This window comes from Somniosus microcephalus, chromosome 11 (genome assembly GCF_052327205.1).
Source record: "Somniosus microcephalus isolate GS21.2 chromosome 11, FLI_Smic_1.0, whole genome shotgun sequence".
Lineage (NCBI taxonomy): Eukaryota > Metazoa > Chordata > Chondrichthyes > Squaliformes > Somniosidae > Somniosus > Somniosus microcephalus.
This window is the reverse complement of record NC_140997.1, coordinates 134,439,444-134,462,415: the sequence shown is the minus strand read 5'-3', so window position 1 is coordinate 134,462,415 and position 22,972 is coordinate 134,439,444. Positions and strand designations below refer to the sequence as shown.

Below are 22,972 nucleotides of genomic sequence, written 5' to 3'. Positions count from 1 at the left end.
CTAGTGCAGTAAGAAGCGCTTTTGGGCTGAGACACTCTGTTCGGTTCTGCCTTTCCTGCGGCCAACACAAAGTACATAGAGCAATCGATTCGCTTAGGAAAGTGGCATCAGAACATCGGAGGCTTTTTAAAAAGAATCGTTCTGTCTTTGGCCACAATGGTCCTCCCCACTTGACGGAGGAGTAAGGTGCAACTCCAATATTCTTATCCCCTGTGAGTTGGACCCAGAAGAAGCACCATAAATGGCACGGACACCTGTCCCTTCATATAAATAGTCCCTTCCCCAGGGTTTGGGACAGGGTAATCTCTGGGCCAGACTGGTGGCAGATAGTTCCATCCCACAGCGTTGCACTTCTGGCAGTGCAACAGCCCACCAGGAATTTCAAGGCTATGATATTTCCCTGAAAAATATTTTCCAGATTATTACTCACAAAATGTAATTTTAGAGTCAAGTAAAAAAAAAATTGTGCTATCTGTAGATCTCCTTTTTTCCCTCCTTTGGCTAGGGATTAATTCTGAAGCTTTCCTCAATATAGACTTGTAATGTCTTGGCACTGATGCTTACAACTAAAAGACGTTTATAACGTTGTTTTACTCATCAAGATGATCAGATGTGAGTGCTGGGGAATGGAACACTTTCCATCTCAGGCACTGAGTATCACCATCAGGCATTCACAGGTCATCCATAGTACAGTTAGATACTGAGTAAAGCTTCCTCTACTCTGCCTCAGCCCTGATCTCAGAAGAGTGGCTCTTACTGCAACAGTGTGGCATTTTTAAAAAATCCCACACCAGACAGCCTCTGGTGCCTGAGCAAGATTGTCAAATTAGTGCCAATTGAGGCTGGATTAGCATCTGTTTTGTTCTGTGCTCCCATGCCCACGAGAAACTTCCCAAACTCATTCACAGAGGATCTTTATAGCCACAGACAGAGGATCCCAGAAGTGGAAGGTCAGTGCTTAACTCACTGTGCCTTAGCTCCCTCATTTTCATTTTTCTTCCTTTTTGACTTACATGAGCAATATTTTCAAAACACTTGCGCAGGTGAGGCTGAACAGCAGTGGGATCTTTAGTTTGAGACAAGATCTCAAGCAGTTCATCATCTGATAGGAAGTAGAATCTGAAACACAAAGAATGGATTAAAGTTCCACACAGAACAAACACAATTGCAAGTTCTGCTCTTTATGCGTTTTTACAATTGCACTGTCACAATTAAACTTACCTAATCATTTTACTTACTTGAGTCTCCAAGGTGGAGCTGTTATATATTTATTCCCTAATCTCCCAATTCCATTTTCAAAGTAGGCTCCTCTGTGGTACTGCTGCCCACAGCAAGGCTGTAAATAACATGTACAAATGGACCAAATCTAGAGGGATCTTGATCGATTGAGAGAATTGGGATTGTGAGTGATAGATGCTGTTTAATGTGGACAAATGCGATGTACTGAGACTTGGGAAGTGTAAAAAGCAGTGTGAATATAAGATGAATGGTAGTAAACTTGAGAGGACAGCACAGGAGAGGAATCTAGCAGTACTGGTGGGTAGCTTATTGAAACCATCAGCACAGTGACTGATAGAAGTAAGGAAAGCGAGATCTTAGGGTGTATGGTTGGTGAATATAAATCCCAAGGTAATAGTGATCTCACATAGAGCACTGGTTTGTCTCCACCTGGAGTACTTTGTACAATCTGGTCACCATACAATAGTGAGGGCATTTTAGCTTTGGAGAGTGCATAGCGAACAATTAAAACAATACTGGGGTTTAGGCACCTGAGCTTCAAGAAAAGATTAAGGAAGCTGTTAATGTTTACACTGCAGAGAAAAAGGTACAAGAGATATCTAATTGAAGTTTTCTAGATTCCAAGGGCTATAAATAAACTGATGTAGGAATGTCTAGTTCCTATCCAAAGACTGAGGTCCACTCAGGCGATCAAACAAAATGAAGTTTAATGGAAACTAACAGGTTTAAACAAGTAACTGCAGGAGAACATCGAGTGTAGGTCTGTTCCGTTCGGAGGCTCCACGAGGACTGCTCGGGCGGTCCCGTGGTTGACGTCATGACGTCATCACATTCTTCCCGCCAGTGGGGGATCACGTGATGAACGGTGTGACGTCATCGCGTTTACCCGCGCTGTTAAAGTAATCACGCTCTGTACAAGTAAACAGTATAAATAAAGATACAGACTCAGGCTGTAGCTAACATGTTGTTAAAGGGAATTATATACAAACGATCTGAGTCCCTTAGTGGCTCCACCACATGCGCCCCCCCAGAATTGTCTTTAACAGCAAAAGTGAGACAGCTAGGAGGCCCGACAAGCCTGTCCGAGCGACTTCTGTAACCCTGAAGTGGAAGCTGATGGACGGTGGTCGAGCTGGCGGGCGGTTGTGGTGGATCTGGCACGGCGACTGTAGGCGGTCAGCCACGTTTTGGCGGTTGAGCGATTTCGACTGGGCGGTCCAGGTCTAAGTGTGCCGGCTTCAACCGGTCAACCGAAATCTGGTCCGGTTTACCTCCGATATCGACCGAAAAGGTTTTGTCTCCCGGCTCTATGACGCGGAAGGGACCAGTGTAAGGAGGCTTGAGCGGATCCCGGTGAGCGTCGTGGCGGATAAACACGTACTCGGCGCTTTTCAGCTCAGTTGAGACGTGGGAGCTCTGTAAGCTGTGATGTGACGTAGGCACTGGGGCGAAACATCTGGCCGCTTCCTGGTGGCTGGCGAGTTGCTGGGATGCAGACCATGGCTCTGTTGGAGACGGGAGGAAATCTCCTGGTACTCGTAGTGGCTGGCCATATACGAGTTCTGCCAAGGACGATTGCAAATCTTCTTTGGGCGCTGTACGAAGACCGAAAACGCCCCAGGGAAGTCTGTCCACCCATCCTGCGCCTTGAAGACTGGCCCGCAGAGCGGCTTTGAGCGACCTGTGGAATCGCTCGCACAGGCCGTTCACCTGCGGATGATAGGCAGTGGTGCGATGCAGTTTGGTGCCGAGCCCCTGAGCCACAGCGTTCCAGAGCTCAGAGGAAAACTGCGGTCCACGATCGGAAGAGATGTCCGCCGGTACCCCGAAACAAGCAACCCAAGAGGAGATGAAAGCTCTGGCTACATCTGCCGAAGTGGTGGAAACCAAAGGAACTGCCTCAGGCCATCTAGTGGTGCGGTCTACCATTGTGAGGATGTGTGTAAAACCTTGAGAAGGTGGAAGCGGCCCCACGAGGTCCACATTCACGTGGTCGAATCGATGCTCCGGAACAGCGAAAGTGGTCAATGGAGCTTTTACATGACGCTGTACCTTGGCCTTTTGGCAGACCACGCAGGTGTCGGCCCAGTCGCGGACATCCATGTGCATACCCCTCCAGACGAATTTTGACGACATCAGATTTTGCGAGGCCTTCATGCCAGGGTGTGACAACCCATGTATGGCGTCGAACACTTTACGGCGCCAGGCGACTGGTACGATAGGGCGGGGAACTCCCATGGAGACGTCGCAAAGTAGCGTGGTGCCTGCGGCATGGAATTTGACATCGGCCACTTGGAAGCTAGAGGGGCTGGTCCTGTATTCTTGGACCGCTGGGTCCGAGGCTTGATCCGCAGCCATGAGGGCATAGTCGATTCCGAGTTGGACTGCGTGAACAGTCGCGCAGGAGAGGTAATCCGCCACCAGGTTGTCTTTGCCGGACAAATGCTGAATGTCGGTGGTGAATTCTGAATGAACGTCAGGTGATGTTGTTGCCGAGCTGACCACGGTTCGGCGGTCTTGGCCATAGCATACGTTAGTGGCTTGTGGTCTACAAAAGCCGTGAACGGACGTCCCTCTAGTAAGAACCGGAAATGGCAGATGGCTAGAAAAAGGGCCAGCAACTCCCGGTTGAAAGTGCTGTACTTTCTTTCATTTCGCCGTAGTTGACGGCTGAAAAACGCCAGCGGTTGCCACGTCCCATTCAGCCACTGTTCCTGCACTGCGCCGATTGTGTAGTCCGACGCGTCGGTGGTAAGGGCAATGATGGCACCTGGAAGCGGGTGCGCCAGCATGGTAGCATTGGCCAAGGCGCCTTTGGTGTCGACGAACGTCCGGTCCATCTCGGCCGTCCAGCTGATTGGATCCTTACCGGACTTGGCCTTGAGGGCCTCATACAAGAGCTGCATAAGCAGAGCTGCCTTAGGGACGAACCGGTGATAAAAATTGACCATCCCGAGGATCTCTTGTAGGGCCTTGATGGTCTGCGGGCGGAGGAAAGATGTAACCACCTCTACCTTCATCTGTAAGGGAATTGCACCGTCTGGTGTGATGCGGTGGCCCAAGAAATCAATCTGCTGCAGGCCGAACTGGCACTTGGCCGGGTTGATAATCGAACCGTGTTGACTGAGGCGTGTGAAGAGGGTGCGCAAATGGCAGAAGTGCTCCTCTTTGCTAGGGCTGGCGATGAGGATGTCGTCGAGGTAGACGAAAAGGAATTTTATGTCCCGAAGCACGGAGTCCATCAAGCGCTGGAAAGCCTGTGCAGCGTTCTTCAAGCCAAACGGCAGCTGCAGAAATTCAAACAGGCCGAATGGGGTGATGACTGCGGTTTTCGGGACATCTTACGGGTGCACGGGGACCTGGTGGTAACCACGGACGAGGTCGACTTTTGAAAAAAAGGTATTTCCCGCCAAATGGGCCGAGAAATCTTGAATATGCGGGATCGGGTACCGATCAGGAGTAGTGGCATCATTCAGGTGTCGGTAGTCGCCGCATGCCCGCCATCCGCCGCTGGGTTTCGGAACAATGTGGAGAGGCGAAGACCAGGGACTATTCGACCGCCGAATAATCCCCAGTCACGCCATCATGTTGAACTCCGCTTTCGCAGCCGCGAGCTTGCCGGGTTCGAGTCGTCGGGCCCGTGCGTAAACCGGGGGGCCGGTAGTGGTGATGTGATGTTCTACACCATGTTTAGTGGCCGAGGAGGAGAAAGTGGGCCTGGTCAGATCCGGGAACTCTCCAAGGAGGCGAGTGAAGTCGTCTGGAGGTGGGAACGCACAGGAGACAGTGCGCGGCATGGCGTTGCCGCGGTGGCAAGGGGTGGAGTGGAACGTGGCCGCATTGATCAACCGGCGGTGCCTGACATCGACCAGGAGGCCGTTGGCGCGCAAAAAATCCGCCCCAAGGACGGCCTGCGCGACTTTGGCCGTGATGAATTCGCAGTGGAAGTGCTGGCCGCCGAAACACACCTGGACCCGCCGCCTTCCGAAGGTCCGAATGGCCACGCCATTAGCCGCCACGAGGGCGGGGCCGTGGCCCCCAGCTAGTATATCGAGATTTGACGCAGGTAGGATGCTACACTGTGCCCCGGTGTCACAAAGGAAACGTCGACCAGATAGGGAGTCGGTGATGAAGAGAAGCTTCCCCGAATTTCTGATGGCCATCGCAGACGCAGGGCGCTCGTTAGACCTGGTCCTCTTTCGCCAGAGAGGCTGTAGATGGTTTTTTTGAGCGAAAAACTGCAGGGAGGGCGGCAGCATCTTGCTTTCACGCCAAAACGGGCATGGTAGAAGCACAACCCCGCTGATTGAGGAGCTGGAGCAGCATCTGTGGGGGATGGGCGCCTCGTGGCAGCGCAGTGCTGCTGTGTCACCGTGAAAATCTTGTCCGCTTCGGCAGCAAGCTCCGCGCAGTCTGTGACTTCGGACCTGGCTAGGGCAGCCTGAACTTGCTCCAGGAGTAGGCTGAGGAATAGCTCCCTGAAGAGGAAGCATTCCGGTTCAGAACCAAGGAGCGTGAGCATCTGGCTCATGAGCTCGGACAGCTTGGAGTCCCCGAGGCCGGGCATAGCGAGCAGCCGGTGGGCGCGCTCCGACTTCATGAGCCCGAAGACCTGCAGCAACCACGCCTTTAACGTGTCATATTTGCGATCAGTAGGCGGACTACCGAGTAGGCTGACGATCCGCGAGGCTGTGGCGCTGTCAAGGGCGGAGACACATAATAATAACGGGTCTGATCCGCAACAATGTCCCTGATGGCGAACTGGGCTTCAGCCTGGATGAACCACGTGGCTGGTTGTTGCTCCCAGAACTGCGGTAGCTTCAAGGTAACGGCGTTCGCTTCCATGTTGAGTATCTTCTGCGAAAACCGTTCGCAAAAGTCGGGGTCACCAATGTAGGAATGTCTAGTTCCTATCCAAAGACTGAGGTCCACTCAGGCTATCAAACAAAATGAAGTTTAATGGAAACTAACAGGTTTAAACAAGTAACTGCAGGAGAACATCGAGTGTAGGTCTGTTCAGTTCGGAGGCTCCATGAGGACTGCTCGGGCGGTCCCGTGGTTGATGTCATGACGTCATCACGTTCTTCCCGCCAGTGGGGGATCACGTGATGAACGGCGTGACGTCATCGCGTTTACCCGTGCTGTTAAAGTAATCACGCTCTGTACAAGTAAACAGTATAAATAAAGATACAGACTCAGGCTGTAGCTAACATGTTATTAAAGGGAATTATATACAAACGATCTGAGTCCTTTAGTGGCTCCGCCACACTGAACCTAATAAACTGTTTGACATTACCACAAACTCTGAAGCCAGGGAGCACAGTTTTAGGCTTAGAAAAGGGAAGGTTAACATACAATATAGATTTAACTACTTCACACAGAGAGTGATGAATGTTTAGAGTAGACTATCCAGGGATACAGTGGAAGTGGATATGGTTGGCAAGTTCAAGAGGGAGCCGAGTAGTTTTATGATGAAAGAAATAACTGAGGGATATAAGAAATATAGTATGGTATTTATTAATTTTGAGACTGCAATGATCTTTTCCAGTCCAGTATGTTTCTATATTCCTAAAATTGATCAGTTTGGTGAAGAGTTCAAATACTAGGAGACATAAGTTAAAAACTAAAATGTTGAGAGCAGGAAGGGAAGTCAGGCAAAATGTTTTCACCCAACAGGTAATAGAGTTGTGCAATAAGTTACTGAAGTGGATGATATAAATGGATTCAAGAGACAACTTAGTGCATGAGAAAATGGGTAGATGGGACTGCTTTGTGAAGAAAGGGATAGGCTTGTTGTACCTGATGCCTTTTCTTGTTCCTAAAATATCATGTTTTTATGGCAGAGGAGGTCAGTAGTTAGGAGCTTGGAATGTGAAGCATGCTTCCATACCAAGGGTACCAATCTAACTCTGTTCCTTATCCTCCACATAAGAGAAAAAATAAAGACTTGCATTTATATAAGGCCTTTCAGGATGTCCCAAAGCACTTTACAGCCAAAGAAGCACTATTGAAGTGTACTCATTGTTGTAATGCAGGAAATGCGGTAGCCAATTTGCACACAGCAAGGCCCCACAAACAGCAATTAGATAAATGACCAGATAATTTGTTTTAGTGATGTTGGTTGAGGGATAAATATTGGCCAGGACACCAGGAGAACTCTCCTGTTCTTCAAAATAGTGCCATGGTGTGGCGACACGCCACCACTGGACACAATCCACTCACGGCGGTATGGACAGTTTAAGCAGACGCCGCCAACCGGGGGCCCTTTCCTCCAGCAACTTGTTTCCCACAGGGATAGGCTGCCGGGAGCACTTCCTGTCTGGGGAGTATTTAAGTCAGGCGTGGGCTCTTCCAGTTCCTGTTTTGCCATGAGGCTGAAATAAAAAGCTGTTCCGTTTTACTAGCTCTGGTCTCGACTCCCACGTTTGCCGCGGTATCTCAACACTGGTGACCCCGACGCTCAGGACGAATCCTAAGCTAGCATGGCGGATACAAACGCAGTCACGGTTAAATTACCAGACTTTTGGAAAAACTTGGCCGAAGCCTGGTTCGTTCAAGCCGAGTCCAGATTCCGGCTGAAAGGCATCACAGGCGACACCACGAAGTACGACTACCTCGTCTCCTCGCTCACATACGCTACCGTCCCCAAAGTTTGGGCAGCGCTGCAGGACCCACCACAGACTGGCAAGTACGAACATCTGAAGGCTGCGCTCCTTAAAAAATTTCAAACGTCCTCTTACCAGCGCCACTGCCAACTCCTTGACCTCCCCGGTCTCGGTGACGCGTCACCATCAGACCTGCTTTCCCACATGCTGTCCCTCGCGGACGACAAGCCCCTCGGCGCCCTCTTTCGCACGCTTTTCATTCGGCAGCTTCCCGCCAACATCCGCCCGCTCATTGTGGAGTCCGGCTCCACGGACCTGAATGACATAGCAGAAAAGGCCGACCGGCTGCTCTCTGCACAGTCCGCGCGCGACGTCACGCCCGACCTCGCGGCAACGACCACGCGGTCTCCCCGGCCCACCAGGCCCGCCCGCCCTACCACTCCGGGCCACTGTTACTACCACACCCGTTTTGGCACTAAGGCCCAACGCTGCACGCCACCGTGTACCTTCAATTCCCCCCCCGCACCGGCCCCCGCGATGGCCGTGGGGCAAAAGGGGCCTCTACTGTACATCACTGACGACAGAACCAACCGCCGATTTCTGTGTGACACAGGGGCCCAGCACAGCATCACCCCCGCCTCCACCCTCGAAATCCAACGCGGCACACGAGGTATCACGCTGGCCGCCGCCAATGGCTCGGACATCCGCACATATGGCACCCGCATGGTCACACTCGACCTCGCGGGCCGCCGCTACCGCTGGGAATTCCTCACCGCCGAGGTCCTCTGCCCACTCATCGGCGCCGACTTCCTACGCGCCCACGGCCTCCTTGTCGACATTCCGAGGCACCGCCTCGTCGACGCCAACACTATGGCCACCATCCCCGGCGCCTTTACCCCGGACCGTTCGGCCGGCCCGACGACATACTGCCTCGCCAGGGCCGTGGACGACTACTCGGCACTCCTAGCCGAGTTTCCCGCCCTCACCAACCCGACCTTTTCGGCCAAAGCCGCCAAACACGGGGTGGAGCACTATATCCCCACCACCGGCCCTCCAGTTTCTGCCCACGCCCGCAGGCTCAACCCGGCCAAGCTGGAAATCGCGCGGGCCGAGTTCACCACCATGGAACAACTCGGCATCATCCGCCGCTCCAGCAGCCCCTGGGCCTCGCCCCTCCACATCGCCCCTAAGCCCGGCGGAGGCTGGCGCCCTTGTGGGGACTACCGCCGCCTTAACGACGCCACCACCCCCGGCCGATACCCGGTGCCTCACATCCAGGACTTCTCGGCCCGACTGGCCGGACGAACCGTCTTTTCCAAAGTCGACCTGGTGCGCGGTTACCACCAAGTCCCCGTACACCCCGCGGACATCCCCAAAACGGCCGTCATCACCCCATTCGGCCTGTTCGAGTTCCTGAGGATGCCCTTCGGCCTCAAGAATGCAGCCCAGGCTTTCCAGCGCCTTATGGACTCGGTCCTGCGGGACCTGAACTTCCTATTCGTCTATCTAGACGACATTCTCGTGGCCAGCTCCTCCAAACAGGAACACCTCGAACACCTTCGCGTCCTGTTCGGGCGCCTAGCCCAACACGGGCTCATCCTCAGCCCGGCGAAGTGCCAATTCGGCCTAACCGAGATCGATTTTCTCGGTCACCACATCACCCCTGCTGGGGCCGTCCCCCTGCCCAACAAGGTGCAGGCCGTCCAGCAGTTCCCCCGCCCCACAACCATCAAGGGCCTCCAGGAGTTCCTCGGGATGGTGAACTTCTACAACAGGTTCATCCCCAGAGCTGCAGCCCTCATGAAGCCCTTATACGACTCCCTCCGAGGTAAATCCGGCAAGATGGCCGTAGCCTGGACCACTGACACGTCAGCCGTCTTCGATGCCACCAAAAACGCGCTCGCCGACGCCACTCTGCTCGCGCACCCGAGGACCGACGCCCGGGTCGCGCTCACCATCGACGCCTCCGACCACGCGGTCGGGGCCGTGTTCGAGCAGTGGGTTAATGGCGCGTGGCAGCCACTTGCCTTCTACAGCCGCCAACTGCGCCCCCCGGAGGTCAAATACTCCACTTTCGACCGCGAGCTTCTCGCGCTCCACCTGTCGGTCCGCCATTTCAGGTTCCTCCTGGAAGGCCGCCCCTTCACCGCGTACGTGGACCACAAGCCACTCACATACGCGATGGCCAAGCACACCGAACCCTGGTCCGCTCGGCAGCAACGCCAGCTCGCGGCCGTGTCCGAGTTTACCACGGACATCCAGCACGTCTCCGGTAGAGACAACGTTGTCGCCGACTGCCTTTCCCGTCCCGCCATCTGCGCGAATCACCTCGCGGTCGAATTCGCGCAACTAGCAGCGGCCCAGCTCACGGACCCAGACCTCCTCTCGGCGGCTAACAGCCTGCCAGGGCTACGCCTAGCCAAGGTCGCGCACGGGCCCGAAGCCACGGCAGTTACTTGCGACATCACACTCAGCCAACCCAGGCCGGTCGTCCCTGAAACCTGGCGCCGCCGCGTCTTCGACACGCTCCACGGGCTCTCCCACCCGGGTTCCCGCGCGTCCGTCAAACTCCTCTCCCAGCGTTTCATCTGGCGCGGCCTCAGCAGAGATGTTCGGACTTGGGCCACCTCCTGCCTCGCCTGCCAACGGGCTAAGGTACAACGGCATACAAAAGCACCCCTGGGAGACTTCGAGGTACCCAGCCGCCGCTTCGACCACGTACACGTCGACATCGTTGGGCCCCTGCCGCCATCGCAAGGCCAGACTTATCTCCTCACGATGGTCGACCGCTACACACGCTGGCCTGAGGCAGTGCCGCTGACCTCCACCACCACAGCCGACATCGCCAGGGCGTTCGTTAACACCTGGGTAGCGAGGTTCGGCGTACCGGCCGACATAACCTCCGACAGAGGCGCCCAGTTCACCTCCGAACTCTGGACGGCCACAGCACGCAACCTCGGTGTGACGCTCCACCGAACCACGGCGTACCACCCGCAGGCCAACAGGCTTTGTGAACGCTTCCACCGGTCACTCAAGGCCTCACTCCGCGCCAGCCTGCAGGGCAGTACCTGGACTGACCGCCTACCGTGGGTACTACTAGGCCTACGCACCGCAGTCAAAGAAGACCTCCAGTCCTCGGCAGCGGAGTTAGTCTACGGACAACCGCTGCGCGTCCCAGGCGAATTCCTTCCGGAGGCTACCACGCCTTGGTCGGCCGACCAGCAGCGGCTCAACTTTTTCTCTTCCGCTCAGCAGTTCGCCCCACTTCCGGTCAACCGACACGGCGAACTCACACCTCACGTTCCGCCAAATTTACAGCAGGCGCGCTTCATCTTCGTGCGACACGACGCGCACCGCGGACCCCTGTGACCCCCGTACGACGGACCGTACGAAGTACTACAAGCCGGGGACAAGGTCTTCAAGCTGCGACTCGGCAACAGGGTCGAGACAGTCTCCATCGACCGGCTCAAACCAGCACACACAGAACCAGGGGAACAGGTCCCCGTGGCCCGGCCTCCAACTAGAGGCCGTCCCACCAGCAAGCCAGCACAGCCGGCGGCGAACCGCCAGGCCCCGCCAACTAGACCGGCGATCACGCAGAGCCGCTGCGGCAGAACCATCAGACCACCGTCACGACTCGTCCACTCCTCCTAAGCGGATTCTGGGGGGAGCTCTGTGGCGACACGCCACCACTGGACACAATCTGCTCACGGCGGTATGGACAGTTTAAGCAGACGCCCCCAACCGGGGGCCCTTTCCTCCAGCAACTTGTTTCCCACAGGGACAGGCTGCCGGGAGCACTTCCTGTCTGGGGAGTATTTAAGTCAGGCGCGGGCTCTTCCAGTTCCTGTTTTGCCATGAGGCTGAAATAAAAAGCTGTTCCGTTTTACTAGCTCTGGTCTCGACTCCCACGTTTGCCGCGGTATCTCAACAATGGGATCTTTTCCTCTGCCAAGGGCAGAGAGGACTTCGGTTTAACATCTCATCCGAACGATGGCATCTCTGACAGTGCAGCACTGGTGTGTTAATCTAGATTTTATGCTCATCTCTGGAGTGGGGCTTAAACCCACAACCTTTTGACTTAGATGCGAAAGTGCTGCCACTGAGCCACAGCTGACATATACTAAGAAATGCTGGCACAGTTGTGCTCTGAGAGGAGATTGAAACTATTGATCAGTGCCAAATGAATACCTCCAGGGCGGTATACCAAATTAGAGCTCTGTTTGAAATCCAATTATTCATCTTTGTTGAGCGTGTTATGACTGTTCCAAGTGATTGTCTTATAGGTGGACTCCAAGGTTACACTTAATTTTGGTCAGTGGAGTTTCATGGCTTAGTCAAATGTTGCTAAACATTTTAAGCAGGCCTTCTACCTTCTTTGCACCCATGTAATCTCATTTTCTTCAACAAAACAAGTTCAGTTTTGTGAGTTTGTTTTCATAACTTGATACCCTGGGCTCGATTTTAATTCCCGAGGCGGGTTGCAGTTGGGTTGCGTGGTGGGTGGGTTCGGGAGCCGCTTCCAGCGGGAACAGCTGCAGAGTTGTGATTTTTATTAAAGTACCTTGTTAATTTCATGGAGGCACGCTGGCCGGTCCAATGAGTGGGATCGGGTCGGCTGGCCACCTCTGATGATGTCATAATACTAGCTGCTTTTAAAGCTGCCATCCAGCCTGATCCTTTCCATTGTGGTTTCCTGCACTTCATTTCAAAGCTATGACTTCTTCCAGAGGCAAGACAGCTCCTTGGTTTAATGATGAGTCCCTCCAAGTTCCTGTGGATGCTGTCAGAGGGCGCAGGGAGATTCTCTTCCCTCTTGATGGCTGGAGGAAGCCCCCTCAGTAGACCAAGGCAGCCTGGCTGTGCATTGCTCAGGAGGTGAGCGCAAGGTCCGTTTATGCATGCTCTTGGATCCGGTGCCGCAAAAGGTTTAATGATCTTGTGAGAACATCAAAAGTGAGTATCTCATCTCACTTGCCTTCACTCTGCTTCCCTTCTCTTCTCATCACCTGCACTCTGCTTTGTAAGCCTCCTCCTTCATATCCCACCTTACTCTTACTTCCCTTGCACCCTTTCCTATCCATCTCTGTCTCTGCACTGAATCACTTCAGCATCCTGCCTATGCACCCTTTAGACTTGCTCTCACTGTCATGCAGTGACAACAACTAATAACGCACAGGGAGCTACCTTCCTCTTGGCACCTTACCCCATCTTCGTCTCACTCAAAGCTTCTATGATAGGGATTAATCACACTCACTCCATCACTGTAGCTTGTGTCCCTCCTTGCAGGAAAAGATAGCCCACAATAAGAGGGAGAGAGCAATGACTGGAGGAGGAACAGCTACCCTTGCAACATTGACCAGTGCTGAGGAGGCAGCAAACAAGATTGTTGGAGGTGGTGAGGACCTAGAAGTGGGCGATGGAGAGACGGGCACACTAGAGGAAACTGGTGACATAATAGTTTCGTCTCTCTCAGACTGCAATGCAATATGATGTTCATAGAGAATTGCTTTGTATCATCTGCTCAAAAGGATGTGTCTGCTACATCAATATCAGATGTCTAATTCAAGCCTTTACTCTCCCACAGGACCATCGAGTGCCCCCCTCCTCACGATCCAAGAGGAAGACCCGGACAAATCCTCAGAGGAACCTGAAGCCTCTGAGGGGCCAGCGTCACCAGGACTCAGCGCACCCAGCACCAGCACAACAACGCACACCTCGGTGGGGCCATCGCAAGTTAGAGTAGTGTTGCCACCTGGTCTATCACAGCGCACAAGTGAGCATCAGCAGATGGGGGAGACAGCAACAGCAGTGGAGAGTCCTCCTCGGAGGTCGCAGGACTCTCCTAGCTCTGCTCAGCTGCATGCAGACACTGTGCCTCTGGGGCCATCCAGGAAAAGAGCGGTTCGTGAAATACAGGAACAAGTGCAGGTGTCTCTGGAAGGGTTTGCTTCCAGGGTTAGTGCGAGTGTGGAGAGAATGGAGGAGTCAATCTCTAACATCAGCACTGCTGTGGTGGAGGCAATGGTGCATGAATGCACCACCATGGATAGGATGGCAACCTCCGTGGAAAGGATGGCTACCTCAGTGGAAAGCATGGCTATGGCCATGGAGGAAATAAGTCGCCAGAGTCAGGGAAACATGGTGACTGTTCAGAATAGAATGACATCTCGGGAGGAGCGATGGGCAGCTATTGAGCAGAGAGACCAGAGCTTCATGGACGTCCTTTTGAGGAGGACTGCCAGTGCAGATACGGGTCCTCATGGCCCCCCTGAAGTGCAGCAAGGTGTTCTCCTGCCACTAGCCAGCATTGAGGTGCGGCTGACCCATGAGAGGGATGTTCTTGGCAGGACAGAAGGAAGTGTGGGCTCCTCTCAAAGTGCTCACACAACCATGCCACTACGGAGCCCTCGATCAGAGACCCACTTTGCAGAGGCAACTGAGATGGCCGTTTCAGTCCCTGCACAGCTGCAGGAAGAGCAGATTGTTGAACAGCCCTCCCAGACTCCCAAACCCAGAGGCGTCTAAGCAGGCGCAGCATCCTAGTCAGCAAGGTGCCTCTACATCTGCTGAAGCCACAGGGGAAGCACCATGTAGAAGCACGCATAAGAGAAAGATTAAGCACCTATAGTCACAAGGGGACTCACTTGGGTGATGTTTCTTTTTTTTCTGACTGTTGTTGGTATACTTTGTCATGTGTTAAAGATAAATTATGTCAAACAGTTGATTGTGTGGCCTATGTGTTCTGGGAAATGGCAAAAGCGCATTGAGGACTCAGGGCCGCTTACATTTGTAATGCTGATGGTAAAAGTTATAGGAAATAAGAGGGTCTAGCAGAGATGAAGTATGACATTGGACAAGTGTCGTCTGCAATTACAGAGCCATATGGTGGCCACCTATGGTCAAAGAGTAAGCTTATGGTAGTGTGGCATGGCAGTGTGCATACCCTGGTTGATGGGCAGCAGTGAACTGGAGGGATGCTGCATTGGTCACAACAGGGCATGCAAGGCTCCCCTCATCCTCCTCCTATTCCTCTTCCTAGGAAGATATGTGGTGAGCCACGCAGCTGCTACTCCCCCGATTATGAGGACCAGGATGAGAGGGCATAAATGTTTCCCATCCCCTTGAGGTAACAATCTTGCAAGCGCACAGTCGAAGTGGCCTGAAATAATTCTATTCAAGACACACTGCAGATGGGTGTCAGCTTGAACAGTCAGAAGGTCAGTAGATGTGCAAAATCTTATCCCATACCTACAACAGCAAAGTTGTTGCATTTGAATGTCAGCCATGTTTCAGGGACGCTTTTAAAGCACTCCACCAATGCATACAAATCCAGCAACTCGTCTCCTTGAACCTGGCCTGTTTCTGACAAGTCGGGAAACAGGAGCCAGAAGCAGGGAAATGGAAAACCACTATGAAAATAGGATAGCAAGGCAGTTAACAGGCCTTAACTACCTGTCCCACCGGTTGGAGACGGGTCAGTTTGGGAGCAGCTAAACAGACACTCAGGAAAATCGGGTGGGGGCAGGATGGGTGACTGAAGCCATTTTTTCCAATTTTCTCAACAGGTCCGCCTCCAAATCCGCCTCCTCAGGGCTATTAAAATTGAGACCCCTATGTCTTATTTTACTCAGAAGCCAAACAGGAGTTCTACTCTACAACCTTTCATGTCATCTACTCCAGAAAAATGAACATTCTTTTTCTCACAGTTCCTTGATATTGAAAGGAAAGTAAACCCCTTACCTTGGGAAAGAAGTTCTCTTTGTCTCCAGATATTCACTGAGACCTTTCTGCACAAGGTCCAGCTGTTTGTTACATTCACGCAAGTTCTCCAACAGCCTTCCATCGGGACACAACTCAATAACCTGTGGAAAAAAGCTAAAATGTCAATCAACAAGCAATCACAATTCTCAGTTCATTTTATTTACACTATAATAGATTTTTCCCAAATAAAGTATTGTAATAGCAAGTAGAAATCTAAGCCTTGGAGATTACGGTTAGTGATATTATTGTACAAATGGTACAAGAATGGGAGAAGAATTTGATACAGTGTGTTAAGTGTTTGTACGATGACATCATTAACACTAATTTCTACCCTTGAATTTATTAAATCAAAAGGATTAGCCATTATATCAGATATGATGCACTAGCCAATTACATTTATCATCTATTTGATTCCTTTTGATGTGATTATAACTGTGAAGACAACTATCTACTTTTAACCGATTGTGTGTGTGCATGTGTGCAAGTAACGTGTATAAAAGATAACATGAGAAACAAAATAAAGATTTCCACCCCATTATCATAGAAATAAAAACCACGGGGTTGGGGGTAATATATTAGCATGGATAGGGGATTGGCTAACTAACAGAAAACAGAGAGTCAGGATAAATGGGTCATTTTCCAGTTTGCAATCAGTAACTAGTGGGGTGCCACAGGGATCAGTACTGGGGCCTCAACTATTTACAATCTATATTAATGACTTGGATGAAGGGACCGAGTGTGCTGTAGCCAAATTTGCTGATGATACAAAGATAGGTGGGTTAGCAAGTTGTGAGGAGGACACAAAGGGCAGGATTTTCATTGGGCCGTGGAGGCGGGATTGGAGGTGTACGGGGGGTTAAAATCCCGAAATTGGGGGTCCCGACCCCATCCCGCACCCAACCCGCCTCCATGCCAGTTTCAAAGGAAGCGGGTGCCCGCCCCCCGCACTGGGACCTGCCTCCCCCGAGGCGGGAAGGGAATTAGTGCCAAATAACTGCCTGTTAACAGGTAGTTAACAGGCAGTTTTTAGCCTAATCCCTATTTTTAATGTTGAACTGTGGGATTCCCGATGGCTCCAAACCACGCCAAGTTAGAGGAGGTGGACCGTCGGGATGAAGGGCTTGGAGGGGCCGAGATGTCCGGTGTTCAGCTGAGTGATGGGTGCATGAGTGCAAAGGTAAGAGTGTTTGGTGTGTGCAAAGTGTTTAAAGGAGTTTTACTTACATGTACTTACCTTTATAGCCTTCCTTCCTTCAGGTCTCGGGAGTCCCTCATCTCACCGGCACAGAAAGCAGAATGGCTGCGAGCTGTCAAAAATTGCAGCATTCAGCTTTCTGTTCCGGGGAGATCTCTAATCCATCCTGAGAGGAAGGAATTAACTTGTAGTACAGATTGTCAGTGTTTGACAGCTTCAAGCAGCTGTGAAATGTTGATATTTCATCTGTCAAAAGGTCGTGACAGATGAAATTTCAATCTGTGACGTCACCTGTTGCCGGGTGGCCCTTAATTGGCCTGCTGAGCCCGCTGGACGGGCTCAACAAGGTCAATCAAGTCTAAATCACGTGGGTTGGCTAGAACTCGATGGAGGCGGGACTACAACCCCAAAAGTTGTAGTTCCGCCTCCTACCCGACTTCTCAATGAAAATCCAGCCCAAAGAGTCTGCAAAGGGATATAGATAGGTTAAGCGAGTGGGCAAAAATTTGGCAGATGGAGTATAATGTGGGAAAATGTGAGGTTATCCACTTTGGAAAAATGAAAAAGCAAATTATTATTTAAATGGAGTGAGACTACAAAATGCTGCGGTACAAAGGGATCTGGGAGTGCTAGTACATGAAACACAAAAAGTTAGCATGCAGGTACAGCAAGTAATTAGGAAGGCTAATGGAATGGCCTTTATTGCAAGGGGTATGGAGTATAAAAGTAGGGATGTTTTGATGCAACTTTACAGGGCGCTGGTGAGACCGCACCTGGAGTACTGTGTACAGTTTTGGTCTCCATATTTAAGGAAGGATATACTTGTATTAGAGGCAGTGCAGAGAAGGTTCACTAGGTTGATTCCTGGGATGAAGGGGTTGACGTATGATGAAAGGTTGAGCAGGTTGGACCTATACTCATTGGAGTTTAGAAGAATGAGAGGTGATCTTATTGAAGCATATAAGATTCTGAGGGGGATTAACAGGGTGGATGCTGAGAGGATGTGTCCTCTAGTGGGGGTATCTAGAACTAGGGGGCATAGTTTCAGAATAAAGGGTCGCCCATTTAAGACGGAGATGAGGAGGACTTTCTTCTCTCAGAGGGTCGTGAATCTTTGGAATTCTCTACCCCAGAGAGCTGTGGAGGCGGAGTCACTGAATATATTCAAGGCGGAGATTGACAGACATTTGAACTACAAGGGAGTCAAGGGGTATGGGGAGAGAGCGGGAAAAGCGGTGTTGAGGCCAAGATTGGATCAGCCATGATCTTATTGAATGGCGGAGCAGGCTCGAGGGGCTGATTGGCCTACTCCTGCTCCTGTTTCTTATGTTCTTAAAACAAAATGATGGAAATACACAGCAAATCAGTCAGTTTCTGGAAGAGGAAAGATGGGTTAATGTTTTGGGTGCGGCATTTATCAGAACTCATCGATGGCAGGGGGTGAGGTGTTCCTGATTCCAGTTCATTCTGGGCTTCACTTTACGTCCACATATACAATTTCAGCAGAGCCCACTGGATAGGGATCAGGAGCAGAAACTCTGGCTGAATATCCCCTCCTGTGTCCATGGTCACAGAGGTCAATGGCAATAACAGTCAGTTTTGTAGGGTAGGATTTGGTACACCTTTGTCTTCGTTCATGTTGAGGTCCCATTGGCTCTGGCTTATGGGCTATTTTAACAAGTTCACTGTGTCCCATTCCACCCACTTTCTCAAGATCCAAATGAAGAATTTTCATCTGATGTGGCCTCTTTTGTATAAGACTGTAGAAGTTTTTGCAGAGCCCTTGGTACCTTACATGCACAGTCTTGGTCCAGGCCATTTCCACAGACAACTTGATGTAAATATTTTGTTTGACGGCAGCTATCCAGTGACATGTGACCCATGCTCAGCTTTTTTTATTCAAATATTGAATGAGCTCTGATGCCCAATGTCTTTCCCAAGAACTAATTTCACGAGTCTTCACTCCACAACAACAACTTGCATTTGTACATAGCTTTTATAGTAGTAAAATGTCCCAAGGCACTTCGCAGGAGCATTATCAAACAAAATTTGACACCGAGCCACAGAAGGAGCTATTAGGGCAGACGAGGTAGGTTATAAGGAGCATCTTAAAGGAGGAAAGAGAGGTAGAGAGGCAGAAAGGTTTAGGGAGGGAATTCCAAAGCTTAGGGTCTCGGCAGCAGAAGGCAAGGCCAGCAATGATGGAGCAATTAAAATAGGGGATGCACAAGAGGCCAGAATAGGAGGAGCCCAGATATCTTGGAGGGTTATAGGCAATGTTCCCTCTAATTTTGTTTTTCATGCACATTCCTTTAACTGGCTGCACAGCCCATTCAAATTTTCGCGCATGTACTGTTTCTTCCATGTAAAAGTCTGTAAGCAGCCTGCACAGGACCTCCAGACCACCACGCAGCTCAGTGGGAACGTTGGTTGTAGGGCTTGAGGAGGTTACAGAGATATGGAGGGGCGAGGCAATGGAGGGATGTGAAAACAAAAATGAGAATTTTAAAATTGAGGCGTTGCTCAACCGAGAGTCAATGTAGGTCAGCGAGCACAAGGGTGATGGATAAATGGGACTTGGTGTGAGTTAGGACACGGGCAGCAGAGTTTTGGATGATCTCAAGTTTACGGAGGGTAGAAAATGGGAGGTCAGCCAGGAGCGCGTTGGAATAGTCAAGTCTAGAGGTAACAAATGCATGGATGAGATTTTCAGCAGCAGATGTGCTGAGACGAGGTGGTCGATTGATGTTATGGAGGTGGAAGTAGGCAGTCGTAGTGATGGCGTGGATATGTGGTCGGAAGCTCATCTCGTGGTTAAATACGACACCAAGGTTGCGAACAGTCTGGTTCAGCCTTAGACAATTGCCAGGGAGAGGGATAGAGTCGGTGGCTAGGGAACAGAGATTGTGGCGGGGACCGAAGACAATGGCTTCCCAATATTTAGTTGGAGGAAATTTCTTCTCACCCAGTACTCCATGTCGGACAAGGAGTTCGACAATTTAAAGACAGTGGAGGGGTCAGAGAAAGGTGGTGGTGAGATAGAGCTGGGTGTCATCAGCATACATGTGGAACCTGACATTGTGTTTTCGGATGATGTCGCCGAGGGGCAGTATGTAGATGAGAAATAGGAGGGGGCCAAGTAATGTTCCCTCTAATTTTTTTAATCACTCAAAATTACGCGCCTGCGCAGTTTTTCCATTTAAAAGCCGGTGAGCAGGAGCTCCAGAGCACTGTGCAGCAACGACTGGATAGATAAGAATGGAACCAGGCAAGTGCAGTCTCACTCAGCTGGATGATGGAGGAGAGGCGTCGGAGGAGGATGGTGTGGTCAACCATGTCAAAGGCTGCAGGCAGGTTGAGAAGGACGAGGAGGGATAGTTTACCACAGTCACAGTCACATAGGATGTCATTTGTGACATTGATAAGAGTCGTTTCGATACTATGGCAGGGGTGGAAACTTGATTCAAACATGGAGTTCCGGGAAAGATGGGCATGGATTTGGGAAGAGACATCATGTTCAAAGACTTTGGAGAAGAAAGGGAGGTTGGAGATTGGGCAGTAGTTTGCAAGGATAGAGGGGTCAAGGGTTGGTTGTTTTTTGAGGAGAGAGATAATGACAGCAGATTTGAAGGGGAGGGGGGCAATACCTGAGGAGATAGAACCATTAACAATATCAATGGGAGCCAGAAAAGGAAGTTAGATGGTCAGCAGTTTAGTGGGAATAGGGTCAAGGGAGCAGGAGATGGGTCTCATGGACAAGATAAGCTCGGCGAGGGCATGAGGGGAGATAGGAGGGAAACTACAGAAAGATGAGAGTTCAGGGGTAGGGCAGGGGGGAACCTTAGAGGAAGTTTGGCCCGGTGGGCTAGGGGAAGAGAGGGAAGCAGCAGATGCAGATGAATGGATGGTCTCAATCTTAGTGACAAAGAAATCCATGAGCTCCTCGCACTTGTTGTTCGAGATGAGGGTGGAGGAGGCAGAGGGGAGGGGTTTAAGAAGACGGTTTGTAATAGGGAAAAAAAGCCTGGGGTTATCTTTGCATTCCAGGATGATCCTGGAATAATGGGCAGTTTTGGCAGCGGAGAGTAGGACCCGATCGTGCTTCCTGTGGTCCAGCTAGATCTGCGGATGAATGGCTAAACTAGTTGTCCACCATTTACGTTCAAGCCTGCGTCCCTTGCACTTAAGGGAGCGGGGATGAGGGCCTTACTCGGGGGAACAGCCAGGATGAGAGAGAGTAATGGTTTTAATGGGGACTAGGACATGGTTCAACAGATCGGTAGCTGCAGAAATGTCATGGTGGAAAGGAGGACCAAAGGCTAGACTGTTGGGATTTTGAAAGTGCAGTTGGAAGTGAATTTGGAAAGATTTTTCCCAGGAGATACACAGTAGAATGTAGGGTTGGGAGGGGGAAGGAGGATGTGGGTGGAGAGTAATACATGGAAACATAGAAGATAGGAGCAGGAGTAGGCCATTCGGTCCCTTGAGCCTGCTCCGCCATGGCTGATCATCCAAATTCAGTACCCTGTTCCTGCCTTCTCTCCATATCCCTTGATCCCTTTAGCCTTAAGAAATATATCCAACTCCTTCTTCAATATATTTAATGAATTGGCCTCTACTGCCTTCTGTGGTAGAGAATTCCACAGGTTCACCACTCTCTGGGTGAAGAAATTCCTCCTCATCTCTGTCCTAAATGGCTTACCCCTTATTCTTAGACTGCGACCCCTGGTTCTGGACTGCCCGACCATCGGGAACATCCTTCCAGCATCTAGCCTGTCTGGTCCTGTTAGAATTTTATAAGTTTCAATGAGATCCACTCTCATTCTTCAAAACTCCAGCGAATACAAGCCCAAGTGACCCAATCTCAGCGACTGGTGCACAAGGACGCCCAGGTCTCGTTGCACTTCCCCTTCTCCCAATCTATTGCCGTTCAGATAATAATCTGCCTTCCTGTTTTTGACACCAAAGTGGATAACCTCGCATTTATCCACGTTATATTGTATCTGCCATGCTTCTGCCCAATCACCCAACCTGTCCAAATCATACTGGAGTTTCTCGGCATCCTCCTCACAGCACACACGCCCACCCAGCTTTGTCGTCTGCAAACTTGGAGATATTACATCTAGTTCCCTCGTCCAGATCATTAATATATATTGTGAATAGCTGGGGTCCAAGGACCGATCCCTGCGGTACCCCACCAGTCACTGCCTGCCACTCGGAGAAAAAGCTGTTTATTCCAACTCTTTGTTTTCTGTCTGCCAACCAGTTCTCTATCCAAGTCAATACCTTGCCCCCAATCCCATGTGCCTTAACTTTACATGCTAATCTCTTATGCGGGACCTTATTGAAAGCCTTTTGAAAGTCCAAATACAACACATCCACTGGTTTTCCCTTATCTATTTTACCAGTTACATCCTCAAAAAATTCCAGTAGATTAGTCGAGCACGATTTACCTTTTGTAAATCCATGTTGACTTTGTCCGATCCGGTCAATTTTTTCCAAGTACTCTGCTTTTACATCTTTTATAATGGACTCTAGCATTTTCCCCACTACCGATGTCAAGCTTACCGGTCTGTAATTCCCCGTTTTCTCTCTACCACCTTTTTTGAATAGTGGAGTAACATTAGTCAATTGCCAATCCATGGGTACTGTTCCAGAGTCTATCGAATTTTGGAAGATGACCAGCAATGCATCTACTATTTCTAGGGCCACTTCCTTAAGTACCCTAGGATGTAGATTATCAGGCCCTGGGGATTTATCGGCCTTGGAAAACAGTGACAGGATCGGACAAAGTCAACATGGATTTACAAAAGGTAAATCGTGCTTGACTAATCTACTGGAATTTTTTGAGGATGTAACTGGTAAAATAGATAAGGGAGAACAAGTGGATGTGGTGTATTTGGACTTTCAAAAGGCTTTTGATAAGGTCCCGCATAAGAGATTAGCATGTAAAGTAAAGGCACATGGGATTGGGGGCAAGGTATTGACTTGGATAGAGAACTGGTTGGCAAACAGAAAGCAAAGAGCTGGAATAAACGGCTCTTTTTCCGAGTGGCAGGCAGTGACTAGTGGGGTACCGCAGGGATTGGTCCTTGGACCCCAGCTATTCACAATATATATTAATGGTCTAGACAAGGAAACTAGATGTAATATCTCCAAGTTTGCAGAC

The 22,972-nt window shown here is 50.7% G+C and overlaps 1 protein-coding gene across 1 annotated transcript in view; it reads right to left on the bottom strand.

The window, feature by feature from the left end:
• The window catches only part of dnah1 (dynein, axonemal, heavy chain 1), a 971,783-nt gene that overhangs the window by 742,987 nt on the left and 205,824 nt on the right, over positions 1 to 22,972 (bottom strand). The window contains exons 23-24 of the mRNA XM_085999976.1: positions 15,588 to 15,709; positions 1,014 to 1,119 (exon numbers count right to left, since the gene is read on the bottom strand). Coding sequence (XP_085856102.1) covers positions 1,014 to 1,119; positions 15,588 to 15,709 — 228 coding nt within the window. The remainder of the gene's footprint in view (positions 1 to 1,013; positions 1,120 to 15,587; positions 15,710 to 22,972) is intronic.